At 44.1% G+C, this 20728-nt stretch overlaps 3 protein-coding genes across 4 annotated transcripts in view; 2 read left to right on the forward strand and 1 right to left on the reverse strand.

Annotated features, from left to right (window-relative positions):
• LOC147239949 (ankyrin-3-like) overlaps positions 1-9930 on the forward strand; it is a 95524-nt gene extending 85594 nt beyond the window's left edge. Inside the window, exons 42-45 of one of the 2 annotated variants that reach the window (XM_086195060.1) lie at positions 1689-1763; positions 3326-3457; positions 3571-3651; positions 8350-9930. In XM_086195060.1, coding sequence (XP_086051186.1) covers positions 1689-1763; positions 3326-3457; positions 3571-3651; positions 8350-9065 — 1004 coding nt within the window. In that variant the 3' untranslated portion in view covers positions 9066-9930. Of the gene's footprint in view, positions 1-1688; positions 1764-3325; positions 3458-3570; positions 3726-8349 lie in introns of those variants that run through there. The other variant, XM_086195061.1, reaches the window with a different exon arrangement.
• LOC147239951 (uncharacterized) lies at positions 9917-16590 on the forward strand. The gene is made up of 6 exons (XM_086195064.1): positions 9917-10581; positions 10700-10904; positions 13309-13392; positions 13815-14042; positions 14712-14779; positions 15162-16590. The coding sequence occupies exons 1-5, from the start codon at positions 10223-10225 to the stop codon at positions 14754-14756; spliced, it is 921 nt and encodes a 306-aa protein (XP_086051190.1). The 5' UTR covers positions 9917-10222; the 3' UTR covers positions 14757-14779; positions 15162-16590.
• On the reverse strand, positions 16137-20171 carry LOC147239952 (uncharacterized). Its single transcript, XM_086195062.1, has 3 exons — positions 19788-20171; positions 18982-19142; positions 16137-18858 (listed from the first exon to the last, which is right to left on the reverse strand). Exons 1-3 carry the CDS (start codon positions 19927-19929, stop codon positions 17395-17397), a joined length of 1767 nt encoding a protein of 588 aa, XP_086051188.1. The 5' UTR covers positions 19930-20171; the 3' UTR covers positions 16137-17394.
• Between the last annotated feature and the right edge of the window lie 557 nt (positions 20172-20728).

Raw genomic sequence — 20728 nt, forward strand, 5'->3', positions numbered from 1 at the left:
GAGCAGGAGGAAGAGTAGGCGGACACTTGGAGGGGAGAAGCAGAAGGAGGAAGGGAGTAAGGTTGATCAACCAATCACGACTCCTGTCACAGAGACTAGTTTGTAAACTCTTTCTAAACACTTGTTATACCTTATTTATCTTTCTCTCTGATGCATGTAGCTGTTGTGGGTGCTTTGTGATGTGATGCGAGTGTAGCCGTCACTTTTTGGTGTCCTTGTAACCTGTGTCCTGTGCTGTCTGATTTTAATGAAGAGGAAAAGGCTAAGACATGGCGAATCAATGACAGAATCAGCAATATCTGACTAATGTGTAGGGGAATATTTAAGATATGGTAGGGGAAAGGGTTGTTGTGACCCTAGATTTATTTCGTCATGGATGTGGTGTCCACTTACAGGAGCAGGTGCTTTACAGCAGATGTCTTTAAGGTCCAAGTACTACAATTTTAATATCAGCAAACATTTTTATTTCTTAGTACCTGAGAGGCCAAGTTCAGAGGGAATATTCATTATGCTCTATTGCTGTGGGGCCTTCCACACAGTTTAATTTCTAAAGGTTAGCCTTCCACTCATCACATGACACACCACCACTCACCTCCACTCCAGACATGATCGAGACCTAGGTGCTACTGGGGGAAATTTTACCTTGTGTTTGTTTTGGTCTGCTTGCCTGGTTTGTAGATATTATTTGGTGGTGCTTTTGCTCTATGGAAACGCTGTGAAAACATTTCATTGGCTAAACTTGACAATCATATGAATTTTGACTGTGTGTAGTTCTGGGTTCGTTTTGATTTCAAGTTGAAGCCATGAATTGTTTTATCAGCGGGAGGGAATGTTGCCTGATGGTAGACTGCCTGTTGTTAGTGAGTGACGTGATACAAAAATCTTTCTACTCTAAACTTTTACTTCTAAAATAACTTAACCAAACAAGAAACATTTTATTTCTCATGAAGGAAACATTTATTAAGATTTTTACTTTTCTGGCCTTACACATCCTGGTTTTATTAGGGCCTGAGCCAGAAGGTACTTCTGGCGAAGACCCTATTATGTTTTTTCATATTATTTCCTTTTTTATTAATATTCAAGACTAGTTCTAGTAAACAAATTAAATTCAGTCTGCTCTCATGTTTAATCAGCTCACTGTAAATGTGCTGACATTCTAATTTGAAAGTATTTTACAAAGCGTAATCACTCTGAGACATTAAATGCAATTTAGCATTCTCGTATGAATTGAGCAAAAGTACATTTGTCAGATTTTATCACTGAGGATAGTTTGGCCAGAAAAGCTCTTTGTATTTCCGAAGATGAGACGTGGGACAGTGAGCTAAAGTTAGTCTTTACATTTGTTTCATCACCAACACTACTCACTTTGACACTAATGTAATGTATCAGAAAATTACATAAAAGACACAAAGATTCTCTTAAAGTTAGTAGGTAGTCATTTACCGTTGTGGGTATAAATTAGGTGTTATGACCAAATCACAGTGAGTCTGAAACAGACAAACTTTCAGTTCACAATCCCAAACAGTTTCTTTCAGTATTTGTCCTTACGCCCTTGTGCTGCTATTTTATGGAAGCCATTTTGTGTGTGTCTTTTTGAGGACCATGCTAAATTAATTAGTTGTTTTTTTTTTGTTTGTTTGTATCTTGGATATGTCACGTTAATTGTTTTTGCCTGCTTCCTCGTGTAGGCCCTCAAAGTCCCTGCGAGAGAACAGACCTCCGCATGGCAATAGTAGCTGACCACCTTGGACTCAGCTGGACTGGTGAGACTACACATCCTCTCTCACACACACACACACACACACACTCTCTCTCTCTCTCTCTCTCTCTCCTACTACAAACAACCACAACACAATGCAAGAATGGTGCATCAGTTTCATCTCAGTGCTTTTAGGATTGTAGAGAGGACTGTGGGTTTTGCAGTGGTTGTTGCCATCTGGTGGACAAATAGTGTAATAAGGCTTTGACTCAGCACTGCAGTGGCTTATGTAGTCACATCCATCAACATCAGTCCATGTGACATGATAAAAGAAGGCGCATAACAAAAAACAAACCTTGCAGACATTTAAAAATGTTAGCTTCCACGTCTCATTGTATTAGGACACATCAGGAGCAGCCAGGGGTGAAAATGTGCACCGTAAGAAATGCATACATCATTTTTATTTCAAAAAGCATATATAAAAACGTTTACTCTCCCATGTCATGCAGCTCTGTGTTTTTAAGGGGTTTAAGACAACAGTGGTATTATTTTATACATGTAGTGCAGTGAAGTAGCTATAAGGGTGTGGCATCTGCAGTTTAGCCTGACCACCTGCACTGCAGCATCGACCCACGCCCATGTGTGCGTGCGTGCGTGCGTGTGTGTGTGTGTGTGCGTGCGTGCGTGCGTGCATGCTTGTGGAGGCATCTGTCTGAAGTGTTTATGTGTGTGAATAGTAGTGGTGGGATGCCTGTATGTCCACTGCAGTGACTGAGCGAGGACTCAGGAGTGGAAAAAAGTCTTAATTCATATTTAATGTGTGTTGCAGAGCTGCAGTCAACAAGTCGCTCTGCTGAACATTATGTTCTCAAGCTTTTAAATGTGTAGTCAGTGTGCACATTTGTGCAAGCAGCATTTCAGTCCTCCATTACGTTTAGTCTGGCAGGCAGTTACAATCATTTAGTGACTGAGCTTCAACCAGTAAGGATGAATAAAACGTACAGTACTGACATAAGTCATGTTTCAGCACTACGCTTTCATCATAGTTTCACATGTTTTGATTCGAACATGAAAAAAAATCGGTTAGCTGCAGCAAACCTGACGTATAAGTTACAATGCCACAATCTTCCATATCTAGCTATTGGGGGGTTTTCAGCAACTTGATACATTTTTGATATTTCTGTCTTGGCATAATATTCAAAACACCATGCCATGCGTCAGTTTTTATTCAGATAACTGTTTCCTAAAAGAAAAGGCTTTCATACTCGTATTTCATTTTCATATTCGTCCTAGTTCACTCTTAATAAGCCGGAAAGTCCCATTCAAAGTAATTTTGCTCAGTTTACATCTAGAAATATGCTTCTTGAGCCTGCATTCGGAAATCTTTGACAGGGACCCACTCCTTAGCTCTTACCCTCAAAATCTATACTAAGAAATAATTGTGAATCATCATATTTTTCATCTCAAATTTCAAAACCCTTTTCTGATGAGACACCACTAGATGGATAATAAAGTACACTGGCTCGTGACCCCAGTGGGAATCAACCCTCTAAGAGTGCGCGTGTTACCATCGCCACCCATGGTCTGGTTTCTCATGTGTGGTTGTGGTGTGTGTTGCTGTTACAGAGCTGGCCAGGGAGCTGGATTTCTCAGTGGAAGAGATCAACTTCATCCGAGTGGAGAACCCCAATTCCCTGACAGCACAGAGCTTCATGCTCCTTAAGAAATGGGTGCACAGAGATGGTAAAAACGCCACAAGTAAGCAACGTTGGTGTGAAGGATTCAGTGGTTGTTTTCCTCATCAAAAAAATGGAAGTTTTGCAGTGTTAAAACATGACATTTAAGTCCATTTGTCTGTTCCTCTCCTCTAGCGGATGCTTTAACGGCGGTGCTGAATAAGATCAATCGGTTGGATATTGTGACTTTGCTGGAAGGGCCCATATTTGACTACGGTAACATATCAGGCACACGCTGCTTTGCCGATGATAACGCAGTATTCCCGGATCAGTCCGATGGTAAAGTGTAGCCCACCCTAGCTGAACTATCTCTGTCTATCCCTTCACCCTTCTTCACCTCCTCTCTCAGCGAGTCAGATCTGACTGTGTTAACAAAGACAGAACCAATCACGCTTGACCAATCTATGGAGGTTAATTAGAACCAAAATGACTTGATGCTCCAGTTAAATGAGCCGTATCAGTTAATGGTCTAACAGGTATTAATAGCACAAGAGCCATTGTTATGAAAGTGATACTTCTCCTAAAAAGATCGATATCCTTTGCCACTTTTTCGCAGGTACCGTCTTGTTTTTTTTCCCCCCACATGCGTTACTTTTTGGTGACTCCAGATGTCAGAAAAAACAACCTCACATTTGCTGCAAGCCATCACATTAGCTTGACGCTAATGGAGACCAACTAACAGTGCATTCCAGTTGAACTTAGAAGCAGGAATTTCTAAGTTTCAAGGTGTAAATTTGAAGTGGAACTCCTCCTGAGGTTGGACTTCCTGCTCGGAAACTGTGAGGTACCCGAGGAACCCTCAGATCACATTCCAAAATGGATGCTCCACACATCCAAACTGTGATCATACGTTACCAGTTGCGCCGAACATGGAAGTGTTCTTGTTTGCGGGGAAATGTTTTTGATTGTTTGTCAACAGACATTTGTGGACAGCTTTGCTGTTTTTAGCAGTTGGTGTCCATTAGCCTCCAGCTAAAACCGTGTCGCTGCCATGTTATGAACTGTGGAGTCACCAAGAAGCCATGCAGGGGGGTAAAACCAGTTTGAGACGACTTCTTATGAGTGCTTGAAAGGCAAACTTAATTTTTGGGGTGTAGTATCACTTCAAGCAGTCACGCAAATCATAGCGTTAAATTTCCAAAAACAGGCAGTGCAATTCGTTTGTAGCTTTCAGCCATTGGAATATTAAAAAGATTTGGGGTGATTATCAGTATATTTTGATAACCTTTAAATGGGTTGCATAACAGGAAATTCTATACAATATTGCATGAGACCTTTTTTTAGTATTGTGTGACTGTTTTTGTAAACTGTTTAAAAGCATGATCCTGATGAATCGGTCTCTCTGTCCCATCAGATGAATAGTCTTGATTGAAGCGTATGTTTCAGATGGGGGAGGAGGGCGCTGGTTCATATTTTGGTTCATCAATAGTTATGTTTATGTGTATGCTGTACTACAACTTTAAAATCCAGCCCTCCACTGGCCTACTGATATATCTGTCAAATTGTGGCTTCTACTGTTAGCAAATACATAAAAACATAATTATGGAAACCAATTTATAAACATGACATGCTCGCTTTAAGCAGTATTTCTCTGTCCTTCTACCTTTCTCTCTTTCCTGTGTAATGAAAACTAAATGTGGCAGTTTCTTATGCTGTGATGCCGACAGACCCCCTGAGGCCCATTTCAGATTTGCCCTTGGGTTCTGTTTGTTAAGTATAAATTACAAGCAATTAATCAACGTCCATCTCTTATTGGTATTAATCTCTAAAAATTAACAGTCTTCTGTTACACATTGTAATAACCATTGTTAATAAATGGTATATGGATTGTTAATTAACCTTTATGTATTAATTATTTTACAGTTGAGCAGAGGAATGACGCCTACATACTAGTGATTCTATTTTTTTTTTTATGTTGAGATTAGTTTTTCATGTTGCCTAAAATAATCAGTTTTTAAAGTAACAGATTGTATGACACAATAACAGTTCCTCCATTCTGATTAGTAAACGACTTTATAAAAGTTGCGTATATTCTAACATTTTGCAAGTATTTGTTACTGAATGATCTGCAGACCTTTGAGACATTGGTTGTAGCAAATAGCATTGTTGATGTTATTTTTGTCAGAATAATTTTGAGGATGGATACTGGTTGATGATTTATTAGTTAACCATCAAGCCCACAATCAAATACGGGGCCGGTGAACTGAAGGTTGATGGTTGAATCCTCACCTCCTACCAAGGCTGTCCAAGTGTCTGTGGGAAAATCACTGAACCTGTAACTGCTCCGGGAGTTGAAAATATTGTGAAGTGCTTTTGAGTGATCGGCAGACCAGAAACTCAGTGTGTAAAGTGCAGTCCATTTACCATTTATCATCTCTGATCAGCTGTGATACGCTTCCAAGGGAGACCCTGCCAAGACAGCACATTCGTTAGAGTTTAATAAAAAGGAAAACACAACAGACAAGGAGTCTAAGTATCAAATCCTACTCAAGAAGATGTTGTATATTCTGCAGGTTATTCCATGTCTAGGGAGCAGAGTAGCTCAGCTCAGTGTAAACCCTTGAGACTTGGTAAGAATGCCATCTAGTGGAAGAAAGCTGCAAATATCTGGACGCGATGACATATGAACAGTTTGGTTTACATACGATACATAAGCGCTTACATAGCGATTATTTATACTGCTAAAACTAGTAACAAAATAACATTAATAAAATAACTATAGCACCGTTAGTAAACATTATTTATCATTTTATTCTTTGTTATCATAAAAGGATTTAAGTACTCTTTACTTTCCATTTACCATTTTTTAATACTATCAGAGTGTTTCTTTTTGCAATTTATTCTGACATCACATGGAGCCGCTGAATCTGTGATGGACTGACTGCAACAGGACCAACATTTTTCATCAGGCCCGATTTATTTTTCTTCTCATTTGATAACACAGAGCAGGATGTGCTATGCCTTGTGATTGGAGCAGTCAGACACAATTTTTAAAGTTTGCAGTTTCAAATTAATCCGAGTAAATCCTTTCAAAATGTTGCAGACAAAGGGACAGACAGAATTTCAGTCTAAATTCTGAAATGGGTCTCATCTTAACACAAGAATCATCAACTAAGATGACTTCACATGGGTTCCATGTTTGATCAACTAAATGCATGGCTGTGGCGTTATGTGAGAGGCTGCCTGCTCTTTTGTTTAAGAATTAACTCTACAAACACCTGGAGATTTTTCAACTCATCCTTGAGTGTTTAAGCACATCCACTTGTTCCAGGTGACGCTCACGGATGAGTTGAAAATGAGACGCCTTTTTACTCGTTTACCAGTGTATAATTCTGCTTTTGTGTCACTGCTGTTAGCTGTACTGTACTTGTCATCTCCTGGGTTCCTCTGAGCCTCGCAGCTTCTACGCTCCACTCTAGCTTCATCTGCAGACTCCCCTGCCTCCTCCTCCTCTTTCCTCCTCCTGCTTCAGAGTGACTAATTCCTATAGTACATTCCCTTGTCTAAGCGCCACTAACCAGCTGATCCCCACCAATGGCCACGTTTTGCTAACAGCTTCTCATAAATAGCTGCTTTTGGATCTGGTCACACCCTTTTTTTTGCTCTGGAAAAACAACCTGCCCACAGCTTGAAGTCCATTCTGGCCGGTTAAAATGATTTCCAGGGTTTGGAGTTCATTTGGTCTCATGGTTTCAGGATTCATAAAACCCTCGCTGCTCTGCCTTTCCGCATTCTCAGATTCAAACCTTCGGCTTCTTTGGCTTTCTTTGCAGCTCATCTTGGATTTCTTAAGTCACCAAAAAAGATGGAAAGTGACTTTGCAATAAAAGATGTTCAAGTGTGTTTGAAAGAAGTCCGACTGAGAAATATATGGAATGTGAATCAGTTATCATGGATATCCTGCAACTATTCTAGGAATGCTTTCACAACTTTAGTCCGTTTCACTCGTCTGAATCAGACTAAAATCGATACTTCTGGTTTGTTTTGAATTTAGTGCGGTCTAGATTCAGTACGCACAACTTCAAGTGGACCAAGTAAATAATGTACATCTTCTGACGGGCGTCTATGAAGGAGCTGAGCCAGAATAGTGTCTTTGTAATTTGTGAAATATTTAATGCTGGAAAATGCAAACTCCTCAGCCTCAGATGTCCAGCAAACATAAGGCTTCAGCAGAAGTTCGTAGTTTGTCTGAACAAATTCCGCATTCTGACATCCAATAATACCCTGCATTTTGATTTGCTTCCTGTGCTTTTGTCAGATCAGGGCGATTGTGCTCTTTTAAGCCATGTTTAGTAAGAACTGTCCACCACCGGACTTTAACTCTGCACAATCGGCACGGGAGGTGGACGTCCTTGCAAGGAGGCCAAAACCCATGAGCACTAGCAGCGCTCGCCCTAGCAGCGCTCGCCCTAGCAGCGCTTGCCCTAGCAGCGCTCGCCCTAGCAGCGCTCGCCCTAGCAGCGCTCGCCCTAGCAGCGCTTGCCGTTGTGTCTCTTGAGATGTCAGGGAGTGGCACTCACTGCACAGCACTAGCAGCAGGCCACTGTTGCACTCTCACTCCCTTGGAAACACACTGGGGTTCGTGCTAGACCACTCAGGGTAGGTGGACTAGGACCAACTGGCAAAGTACAATTACTGCTTTCACAAGCACCAGAACCGACCGACCCAGTGGTTTGATTAAATCAGACAACACGTTGCTGTTGTGAAACACCTAAAGACGTCTCAGCAACCCCACTGCACTGATGAGCCATATATTTGCTTTGTCCAGTCTTCCACATTCATGTTTGCATTTCATTGTTTTGTGTGCATCAGTAACCAGTTTGGATTTGATTTATCCATCCTGTCGTCCAAGTCTCATCTAACATCTCCTCTGTTTGTTTGCTATCTCTCTGTGAATTGCGCTTCTGGTGGTAGCTCCAAAAATTCTTAGATCTCCAACATTCCCCCTGTGTGCTCAAACGCCTCAGACTGTCACCCCCATATTTCCGACCCCTGCCACCCTTCCTCACCTCTCCTCTGCATCCTCTTCCTCTCCTACTTTTTGTCCCAAAAAAGTCCAGTCTTTCTTCTATTCCTCCCCCACTGTCCCCTCTCCCACATCTGTTTTTCAGTTTCCCTCTCCCCCTCCCACACCTTCACTTTACCTCCTACCTGTTGCTCCTGTTCTTCCTCACCTCTTTGATTTGCCTTACTCCCTACCTCTCCCTTCCTCCCCCCTAAGCCCATTTAGCTGCTCCCTATTCTTCAATCCCCGTCACCTTCCTTCAGTGTCCTCACCTCCTCACTTTTCCTCATTATCCTCCATTCCTCCTCTTGTTCTTTGCCCTCCTCCATTTACCTCTAAACCTGCTTCTCCTCCTCAGCCTTGCACCTCCCTCTCCATGCCTTCTCCTCCTCCTCCCTCTCCCCCTGTGACATCTCCTCCTTCATTATCATCCTCTCCTTTTCCCACTGCTCCTCCTTCTCCCTCTTTAATACAAGTCTCCACTGCTCCTCCCAATTCTGCACGTCTATCATTTAGTTCCCCTTCCCCTCCTCTTTCTCCCACCTCCACTCCACCCTCTCCCCTCCCTCCTGGTATCCCTTCTTACTTCAGGCGAGATCGTTCTGTTCCTGAGGTCTACATCTAGATATCTCTGCCTTTTACTCACACCAACACAATTGACCTAACTGGGTTTAAACTCACACCTTAACTGAGTTGAAACCAGGCTTTAATAAATCCTCCTCACTAACCAGTGGCTCGGAGTCTGAGGCTGGGTCTCAAGTGAACTGTTTCTCAAAAGTCTGGCAGCCAGTTTGAAACGTTGCAGATGACATCAGTGTGACTGAATTTTCCTGTACATGAATACAGTTTATCTGAAGTTCTTCTGTTTTAATTTCATACTGTCTTTGATACTTTCATCTCTGTTTCCATCTTGCAATCAGTGTTGTGTCCTGTCTGTAGTTGTGGGTCAGAAGCCACACACAAGTGTACCTTGCCTGAATTTCATCAATTGAAGAAGCCTTGAAGCTGCAATTGCTCGTGCTTTTATGCCTCAAATTTGACTGAAACTTCCACTGAGACTCGAGGATGAACCAAAAAGATTGCTGTGATGACAGGTCACTGTCACCTCACAATTCTAGACTAAACAATTCATCGATTAATCTTGAATATCATCGTCGGATTTAATCAATGATGAAAATATTTGCTACTTGTGCACTTAATTCAGTGAATTCTAATACACAGCCTGATATGGTTTTGCCGCGTTCTGCTGCTCCCAAGTGGACAAAACAATCAATGCAGCTTTAACATGTAGTTGTACTTCACTTGTGTGGCTTTTGAACAAATGCTACTCTTGTGGTAGTATTACAAATGTTTCTATAGTGTCACCTCTCATTTCATCACCTCCACCACTCTACCTTCCCTTACCTCCTCTCCCTCTTTTATCCTCCCTCTCCCGTCCTCAATCCCCTTATCGTCTAATCCTTTACTCCTGCCATCCACCTAGGATACCACAATATAGATCTGGAGCTGCAAACCCCCTCAGATCTGAACTACGAGCCCCCAACACCGCTGCGCTCAGATGACTTCTTTAGTGAGGGCGATGGTAGCATAGAATCCCCTAGCAAGACCACCCTTACTAGGCCTAGCGACCTCTCTCTCACTCAGACCACCAGTACCTCCAGCTGCGACCCCGTCACTGTTGTTGGGGCAGAAGATACAGCTTCTACCAGCACAAAAAGAGGCGTGTCTGAAGAAAAGACTGAGACGGTGTCATATGAGTGGCCAGATAATGACAGAAGGGCAATGGAGCAGCTAGGAAAGGGGACGGACGCCTTAGTCAAGGAAGTGAAGACAGGTGTTGATTTGGAGAGTCGCGTGAGACACCAGGTAGAGGATGCTGCCTCACATACTGGTCATGGAAATGGAATGGAGGAGGAAGAAGAAGAGGAGATGACCCAGGAGAGGCTGCAGAGTCTGCTCGAGGATATAAAACTGGAAGGAGGCTTGGAGGACGAGGAGATGACAGAGGAGAGGGTGAAGGCCATCCTCGAACAAGTGCAGCAGGCAGAAAAAGACTTGTCTTCAGTTCCAGGCTGGAGAGGTGAGATGTCTGATGCTGCAGTAGCCCAGTCAGGCCACAGCCCCGGTGCTGAGGAGGGCAGGTAGGATCGCTTCTCTACTATTTCTCTGTTCGTAAATGTTGGCACCAACTTTCACTGTTAGAGCAGAAGAAATTTGATGACGCATAATAAGACATCTTTGTATATCTCACTCCCCAAGCCCTGACAGTCTAGCTGATTCGCTGGAGCAGCCGGCAGCTCAGACCACCAAAGAGAACGGGGGTCGCACGGATGCAGCCAGGGAAGAGAAGGGAAAGGAGGTCAAGAAGAAGGGATCTCCAGAGGACAGCAGTCCAGCAGGATCAAGCAGAGGAGGAGAGGACAAGAGAGAGGAGGTGGGGGACAGGTCCCGGCACAAAGTCCAGGTGAGAGTCGCTCCTCCAGACAGCGAGGTCTTGATTGGCTTAGGCTACATCCACATGCTTTCATTTTGAAACACGTGTCACGCTGTCAAGAAGGTGGCATCATGAATGGATCACATCAGCCGTGACATGTCACACTCCTCTCACGTTACAGCTGATACCGATATCGAAAACAATAAATTGGCCGATGTCGATGAGTTTTTTTATGTCGTTTTGGTTGACTTTTATTCCCCCTTTGTGCCAAGGAAACAAGACACTCAACTATTTTAAATTGTTTTGCGTTATCACACCATTTTGTAATGTCCAATGAGACCCAATCCAACCTCAGTAAAGGACTACATCAGCATGTGGAGGGAGAAGTTACCCGAGGGAAGTCTCTTGAAAACTGCTATTGGATTTTGAGAACCCCAGTAACAAGTCTGTAAGGTCATAACCACCTTCCTGACAAGATGGAGCTGGCCTTTATCATAAATCTTAGAGAAAACACACGCTACAATGCGACAAAACTACTTCCTGTTTCCACTGGAACACACCCAGCGTATGTGAACAGTTGTGATTGTGTTTAGTATGAAGAAGATTCAGTCCAGGTTTTAAATGAGAATCGTGGATTCAGCCTAAGATTTTGAAATATCGCTATAATAAGCACTTGCGCACACACACACACACACACACACACACACACACACACAGGGAAAAGTCCTCAAATGTGTTTTTGTCCCAATTCAAGGCCTCAGATCAGTTTATTTTAGCATTTTCAAATGTTCAGAAACGTAAACATAACATTAACGTTAAACTTGCACTGGGCTGCCTTCGTCAGGAGAGCGTTAGAGGTGAAGAGGAGTCCGGCTCTGACGAAGACACCACTGTCACCACCAGGGTGTATCGCAGACGGGTCATTCTAAAGGTGTGTGACACCTGGTGTGTGGTCGGCTCGTGGCAGTGTGCAGTGCACTAGCAAGCGCTTCGTGACAGGAAAGTCACAGTTATGATGAGCGACAAAGACTGTGAACAACAGTGTGAGCTTGGGTTTGGAAGTGAAGTGTGTTTGACTGCATCTGTGTTTTATAGAGAGTGGGAGAGTTTGTGCAGCTGTAGTGCTAATAGATATTAGCTGCATGGGTGAGTGTGTGAGGCGGTAGCAGCCTTTCCTGTAGCATGAAGGGCGACTCACTGCTTGTTTGAGGTTGGGTGTCACTACCTTTGGTGTTGGCGGGATGCTCCTTGTTGAGCTACTGTGTGTGGTAAAATTTGAGGCTGGCTTTCCACGTGAAAATCATATTTACGTTCAACGCATGCAACCAAAATATGCAATGCATTTTCTTTCTCCATAGAAATCTGTGGCTGCATGCTACATTTTTTTAAATTATGTCCTCAAGCGAGACACTTAATATGTTGCGGTGTATACAGAAGATCTGATTCTGTAAGTAGAAAGTGCAGGAATGAGACCTGAAGTCCACAGATAAGTTGGCATTGTTCCTTTGTTGTAAAGTCGATTGGGTTTTTGATGGTTTTGAAATTAAAACTTACCAAAATATCGCTCTATGGCATAAAATACCACGCTCATGACTGTCAAAAATGTAACGCGTCTTTATAGAAGTGGTTACTAACAGGTGGCGAGATGAGACTACAGAGGTTAACGAAGTGCAGCATCAGCTTTGGACTTCTAACAGGTGAATTCTACGCTTCATAAATCCCAAATGTAGAGTTTGTAAGTGAAGACCATCCTGCTGAATGAGATGTAGGAGTCATAAATTCAGTCGCAACAACCACAGAGCTCATTTTCTTCAATGATCGAGAAATCCTATTGGCCTTTGGTCAAGAGAACCATGAAGATGCTGAGAACAGGTAGTTGACCTACGTAACGGCGTCCCTGCTGCCCTCTGTGGGGCCTCACTCAGGACTCTCATCCTGTCTCAGGCGTAACAGGGTTGAAAGTGGTGGCCATCAAAGTTTATGAAGCCTTTTTGTTGCCGCAGATTCGTGTTCCTCCACCGCTGCCCAGAACAGTTGACATGGCTGAGGGTTTAATGCTGTTGTGTTGTGACCTGAGCATCATTGGTGCCTCTGCGACTGCAGGCGTGTCTTTCCAAGTTTGAGTTGAAAAACCATGTAAAGATGTTGAGTCAGCATGGATAAGGCATCAGCATCAGTTGGGTTTCCAAACTCATCCATCATTAAAAAAACAAAAAAAAACACTCAGTCGTCATGACCAGGAATTCTGCTTTCAGGTGTTTTTCATGTGAACGATGTGAAGCCCATCTGCTGTGGCAGGCACGCTCCAACCTGTTTGGAAATGTTGTTTCTGATTAACAATCTAAGGAATTAAAAACATCTTTCCAACCTGTACGTCCCTCCACCCCTCTACCCTCCTGTGCCTCTCACTCTTCCATCCGCACTCACACCTCAGGGAGAGGAGGCCAGAAACATTCCCGGAGAGTCTGTGACAGAGGAGCAGTTTACAGATGACGACGGGAGTCTGGTCACCAGAAAAGTAACCATCATCCTCCATGACTCATCCCATCTTCACTCACACACACACACACACACACACACACACACACACACACACACACACACACACACACACACACACACACACACACACACACACACACACACACACACACACAGTCTCTCTCTCTCTCTCAACCATTAGAAATGCAGCTAAAAGCTACATCCTGTCAATGAGCTAGAACACTAGAACAGTCTTCAGGATCCACAGTCTAGAATTTGATCGAGACCACCTCCAAATCGCACTCATTTCTTTTTGAAACAAAAACTTACGAGACATTTCACACATCCAGACACTCAAATGTTAAAAAGCCATCATCATCTTCCTTTCATCCTCATAAAACCCTTCCCTCCATCATCTCCTCCCATGACATGCCTCTGCCCCCCCCCCCCCCCCCACAGGTGATCAGAAAGGTGGTGCGTCGCGTGGTGAATTCAGAGGAAAGAAGGGAAACTGGTGCAGAAGAAGGCGACGATGGTGTTGGTGGTGGTGTTGGTGGTGGTGTAGCAGCTGGCGGAGCAGACGCTGCCTCTTCCGCAGGAGCAGCAGTTGGAGTCACGGGGGGGAAGGGCAAGAAGCGGGGGAAGCGATCACGGCAGGGCCACAAGTCCGGAGAGGGGAAAACTGAGGTTGGCATGTGAACCAAACAGCTAATTAATGAGCCATTATGGCCACTTCAGTCATGCTAGTTATGCTAATTGAGTAGCTGGGTCAGCTGATTTGTAGTTTGCAGTGGTTGTGGTGTTGTGTTTCCTGAGGGGAACCTGTCGTGTTGGCTTGGAACGCAAACTAACTGATCTTCATACACCAGTATTTGGCCCCACATATAACAACTGTAAGCAAGTCACGTAGCTCGTGCGCTACCTTGGCATGTTAGGCTCATGGAGTCGCTGAGTCAATACTTTTACTATTTGTAGTTTGCAGCGGTGACGTTGCTGTGTTGAGTTCAACTACTTAACAACACAAACTAACCCATCCAAACGCAGCAGTTTTTTTGTGGTTCCAGCTCGTGAATTAACAACTAACCATGTGCTTCCACTCATTGCTCTCTTTTAAAACGCGTTTCTGCTAGCATCTGTCAAGTGATTCACAAATGAACTGAAACTGTAACATGAACACTTTTATTCTCTGCTGAAGCCCGTCTCTTTCCTCCAGCATGCTGTCGATGACGACCTGCAGTAGCGCCCTGCTTCATTAACTCACGCGGATCATATTTATCCCCATGTTGACGCTAACTCTTATCTTTTTGCTTTCTCTTCTGTCTCTTACTTCTTCGTTCAATCTCCCTCTCCATCAAGACTGGAGACGGCACCAAGAAACAAGGAAAGAAGGGCCACTCATAACAGCTGAGCTCCAACGTGAACTGGTAAGTCCCCAAGCGTGTAATATCAAAATAATATCTCAAAAAAATTGGTTTCTTGAGCTGATGAAGATGTTTGTCCTCCGCTGCATGACCTTTGTGACCCCAGAACTCTGACAGGTCCAGTCACGTATGTTAACCTTGAAGCTAACGGTGGTGATATCCCATAAACTACAAACCTGACCAAAACATGTCTGTTTATTCACTCTCAAGCTCATTGTTCAGCATAACCCAAAAATCACACTCCTTGGATATCAGTGGATTATTTGTTTGAGCTTTGAACAGAATCTGTTATCAGATTTTCTAGAAATTGCAGATATGCATCATTGAATATTGACATTATTGATCCATTTGCAACACCTCAGATTTGTAATATTTTCCCCTCCAGGTCTACATGTCCACCGACGCCACCACAAAGTCCCTGGGAGGAAAAATGGACCGGAACCCTTAGCAAGAAGGGGTCATCGTCAATCAGCCAAAACGTGTCTGAAGCTTCCACGCATGGTTTGTCAGCAAGACAACGCAAAACAAGTTGCTTTTATTTGATTTCGCATGAGCATGTCACCAAACTCACTTCCTGTTGGAAACAACACTGACGGGCACGCTCGGCACGTGGCCACGAACCTTCGTCAGCTTTGATGGATGAAACGTGTCTGTGACCAAAGACGGAACAAGATGGAAGACTTGTGAATCACTTTTTCTCAGACACTCGCCTTATATGGTCTATTTTTTCCTCCGGGACCCAAATTATTGGGGTGCACCACGTGGTTCTTTTTGTCCCCCCCCCCTTTTTTTTTTAAAGAAATATAATAGTTAATGAGTGATTTTGTTGTATATAAATGAAATTGTATGAAAACAACAACAAAAAATTAGTAGCTTCACAGATTGTTTATGCACTGATATGAGTTGAAGCTTTGCAGAGTCGGTGCATCCGCCTGGAGAAGTGGACACTGAGTGGAGCGTGCGGCCTGACAAGCTCCTCCCCAAACCAGAACAACAAAACAGAACAAAAAGTTTAAAAAAAAAAAAAGAAGCTGTATGTCAGTGAGAAATGAACGGAAAACAAACAATTGCTTGATTTGAAGCGAGGAGGTTTCTTTAAAACCAACTGCAACTCTGCTCTGTCTGTGGAACGTCGTCAGAGAACCTAGATTTCCCTGCATGTGACGTCACTTTACTTTAAAGCCCCCCCTCCCTCTCTCAATTCAAAGCACTGTAATACAGTTAAAGAGGGTGTGGTGGTACTTCTGTCTGTGAGCACTCATAAGAACCCGCCCGTCACACACACACACACACTCACACACACACACACACACACACCTGTTTTTAGTTTTACAATCATGAAATCACACACAGCTTCATGCTTCAGGACGATAATTCAGAGAAAAACGCCCGTGGACGCACACTTTGTGTTAGCACCAAATGGTTAGCTGCCTCGTGAGCGTGTGTGTGTGTGTGTGTGTGTAACAAGTTCAAAAAAAAAAAAAAAACCTGCAACTTCACGCTTCACTGTTTTTTAAATGCTGTTGTTTTTTTTAATGGTTTGATTTTATCTTTATTTAACTGGTTGTATGTACAACAGGACAGAAAGCTTTAGCCACACTACTAACGGCTAAAATCACACCAATAACAGTATTGATCACAAAAAACAAATCTGTTTTCCTGTACCTGTTTGTTCTGTTTTGTTTTTTTTAATACTGAACCACCCTAACCATCCATTGTTGATAATTCTGGTACCAACATGTATGACAAACCAACATAGCCTACACTGGATGACCCAAGTAATTATTTAAGCAGAAAAAATAAATTGTGTTTAAACTGAACATCTTTGGTCTGGTTTCCTACCTTTCATCATAAGCGTCAGCCAATAGACACAGGAGACAGAAAACGCTCCAGTAGCTGAAGGGTAGCGGTTGGTTACTAGCCTCATCTTACTAGCCGCACTAGCGTGGTCGGGCTCTGTGTGAAGGGACGCAGGTGCGGAGTGGATTCAACCAGACCTGCCTGGCGCCAGCGAGGACGGTGGGAATTTGTTGGTTCTGTTTTAATGTGATCAGCTCTGACGTAGCGAACCTTTCACCCACATGACTTGTTTGTCTTTGTGTCCAGGCAGCAGCAACATGGCCGACGACAATTACAACTTGTCTTCATGCAGTGATTCCTCAGGACTGCTCCCCATCTCGGGTGGTGAATGTCAAAAACGACCTCTTCTTCTTCTGCAGCCATGCATAGCCCCGCCCACTAGCGGTGTCATACCGAACCATTCCGTACGCGTGTGAACTGCAAATGATTTTGAATTTGATTCCACGGGGACACGGGGGGTTAAGTTGTGTTCCACATGTCTAAAGTTCAAAGTTAGCTTAAATATTTCAAAGGAGGGAAATCTGCTGCTGTACACTGCAACCTGGTGCGTCTCAGAACAGAGTCAGGTGACCACGACAGGAAGGAAGACTCCAAAGATCAGTCTGTTTGCACATTAAAAGGTCTGAATGACGATGCAGAAGTTTTCCTTCCTACAGCACTGAAATGGAAACAAGAATACAGCTGCTTCTCGCAGTCAGAGAGGAAGAAAACCAGCATAATGCCCTAAATTTCCTAACCAGCAGGAGCCAATCTGTGGGTTAGAGACTCGTCGGACGTTTGGATGTTTGGCCGTGTCGTTTCAGGTCCTCAGTCCTGGCCTGCTTCCGCCGCCCTTCATGCACACCCATGTGTTTGCTCAGCGAGCCGCTGGCACTGAAACGTTTCCCACAAGCGTTGCACAGATACGGCTTCTCTCCCGTGTGAGACCTCATGTGGATCTTCAGCGCTCCGCTCTTGTAGAACTTCTTGTCGCAGACGCCACAGCGGTGCATGGACTCTCCGGTGTGGATCATCATGTGGGTCTTCAGAGTTCCCCTCTGTCTGAACCCTTTGCCACAGACGCTGCACAGGAAGGGTTTCTCCCCTGTGTGGATCCTCATGTGAGCCATCATGTATTCCTTAAAGCTGAAGCTCTGGCCACACACGCTGCAAGCATACGGTTTCTCCCCCGTGTGACCTCTCATGTGTCCCATCAGATTCCCGTTTTGTGCGAACGCCTTGCCGCAGACGCTGCAGATGTACGGTTTCTTTCCCGTGTGGGTTCTCACGTGCATCTCCAGCTGTTTGTGGCTGTCGAAATGTTTGCCACAAACCTCACAGTCATTTGTCCGGATGTACGTTTCCAAGTGAAGCCTCAAGGTCTCCTCGCACTCAAAACGTTTGCCGCAGATGCCGCAGAGATTGGCGTTCCTCTCGTCTTCCTGCACGTGCTTCAGGAAGGAGGCTCTGTAGCAGAAGGCTTTGTCACACACTTTACAACAGAATTTCAGATGCAATGTATCCCGGTTCTTCAGCCTCTTGCGCTTATTCAATATTTGAGACTTTGTTTGTTCTGAATGAGACGTCTCACTGTCTCCGTCATCGCTGTCACATTCCTTCCAGTCCTCGTCGCTGTCGCCGTCTTTACTCTCGGCGCCGGAGCCCTTGGCCAGCACCTTGTCATCGGGTTGATCCCTGCAGCTCTTTTCCTCATAGTGGGTTTGTAAATGAACCTTCAGCCTCTCGTCGGTGTCCACACGTTTCCCACAAATTCCACAGAGGTCCGTGTTCTGCGCATGTCTGAGTATGTGTTTCAGAAAGGAACGTTCGTATCGGAAAGACTTTCCACACACTCGGCAGCAGCTCTGCCCCGTAGTTCGGCCCGCCGCTGTCGAAGCAATTTCGTGGTTTTTTGTTTCATGTCCAGCGAGTCTTTCTCGGAAAGGTCTCCTGCATGTTTTGCAGAAATCTTCCCTCCCAGCTTCTAAATGTGTGGATGAGAGCACCTCCTTGTCACCAGGGGGCACCACTGAGCACATCCCCCGCTCTGTTTCCATCAGAGTTGAATTGCACTTTTCCACCAACTGTGACCGGCGAGGATGTGAGGTTGTGCAAGGGCTGAAGTCAGAGTCCGTCTGTGTCGACGTATCTTTCTTCTGCGGGGGTTCAGAAGCCTCCTGGTGGCGCCTGATGCTCTCAGACGGAGACACCGTCACGCCGCCCGACCCCACGAGAGAGTCTGTCTGAGGGAAGACCACCGACACCAACCCTGACAATCGATCATGAATGCCACAGCCTGACCAGTCAGTGTTATCATCAGTCAGCCTCTGATTCTTCTAATTGATATTGTTTCATGAGTGATGTACCTGTTGTGTGAAAACTAGTCTCGGTCTCCATGGACCTTCCTCCTCCTCCTCCTCCTCCTCCTCACCCGTCATCATCCTCCTCTCCAGCAGCTGATAAATCTCCTCAGCAGCTACAGACAGTCGCCGGCGTACAAGCTCCCGCCGCTGTTCACCAGAATTTCCTGGGTGGAAAAAAAAATGAAGGTGACATCAATAAATTTCAGAGTTCGCCCCCATTTTTACTGAGGCATGTAGGGGGAGTAAAAACAAAACCTCTGAAACGTCAATTTAGAGACCGCTAATGATGCCCGTCGGTACTGAGCAGCGTTTATTAAACATTAATAACAAGATGTGTGGCTTCAAACAATCAACTTGTATGAAGGACATCAACCATTTTTTCCTACCTTAAATAAACTACATTCTCTATTATGAGGTGAATATTTTTTCTCTGAAGCAAACTGCCACAACTTTTCCTACATTTTCTGGTATTACTGACCTTTACCAAACTTTTCCAGGCCTGGAATTTGCGACTTGATTTTTTTTTCTCAAGGATCTCAAAGCTCATGTGAAACCCTGAAAATGACACTTGTTGTCATATGATACTTCTTGTATCGTGTGTGTCTCGTTTTTTGGTAATTGGGTTATTGTCTCATCTTTAAAAAAATAAAAAAGAAGTTTGTTTTTGCATCATTTATTCCCATTAACGATCTGGATTTCTGGCCTCAGTAAAAGTGTAACTTATTTGGTTGTGTCGTGTAACAACGTGTCAACGTTCCCACCAACAGCTTCACACATTTTAGTTGCTGAGGGGAATAAAAAAAACTAACCGGGAGTTTGCAGCATCTTCGTCTCGACCAGCCCGTAAATCTGCCCCGCAGCTGCCGCCAGGCTCTCGGCCACCAACACTCGAAACTCCCGCATGTCACGCGTTATGCTCCTGGGTCTGGTTCCTCTCTGACGTCTGAACATTCCGGAGCAACGAGAAACCAAATGAACAGCAGCGATTCACCAGTTAAACAACGCTTCTTCCGCTGAAACCTCCTTTAAAAGCTTCTTCTTTTAATGAGTTTTTACGACAGTTAGCATCAGTGACGGCACATCACCGCCACCTACAGGATGGAGGTCCCGGTGCCTCTGATTCACGACACTGCAACTTGCAGGCATTAATTCACGTTCCAAACTTAAAAAAAAAAACGTTAGCAGGTCAATTGTCAATTATTTTATCGATTCAAACTTTAGCTTTGTCCCTGGAAACTAAAGAGAAAAAAATAAGAGGATTTACAATGAAATAAAATTAACTTTAAAAAAAAGATGCGTAGTATATGACCATTCCTTTGATTTTAAGGAGCCCTTGGTCACATGACATTCAAACTACTGAGTGTAAAACAAACAAATAAAATATTTATGTGAAATAAACTAGAAAAGCTGATAAATGACGTGTAAGTTGAGACTAACTAGAAATGTCATCTGGGCGTTTTTCTTCATTTAGCTTATGAAGCTTGATATTCTGCTCATGATAATTATTATCAACCAGAATTCAGAAACCAACATCTGCTCCCGGTAACACGTTCCCAAACGATCGGACTGTTGTCTGCGTCCCGACGGCAGGTGGCGCCGCGAGTTCACTCAACCGGATTCGGGACCGCATTTACACGGCACCGCCACAGCTCCTTCATTCAGTGTTTCCCGTTAAAGGAACCGAATCAGATAACCCGGGTCAACCGTCAACCCGCTTCATCTCCGGAGGGAGGGGGAAAAAATACATCAA

The sequence above is a fragment of the Aulostomus chinensis genome, chromosome 23 (assembly GCF_037954235.1).
Source record: "Aulostomus chinensis isolate RoL2024-O1b breed Wild chromosome 23, RoL_Achi_v1.0, whole genome shotgun sequence".
Lineage (NCBI taxonomy): Eukaryota > Metazoa > Chordata > Actinopteri > Syngnathiformes > Aulostomidae > Aulostomus > Aulostomus chinensis.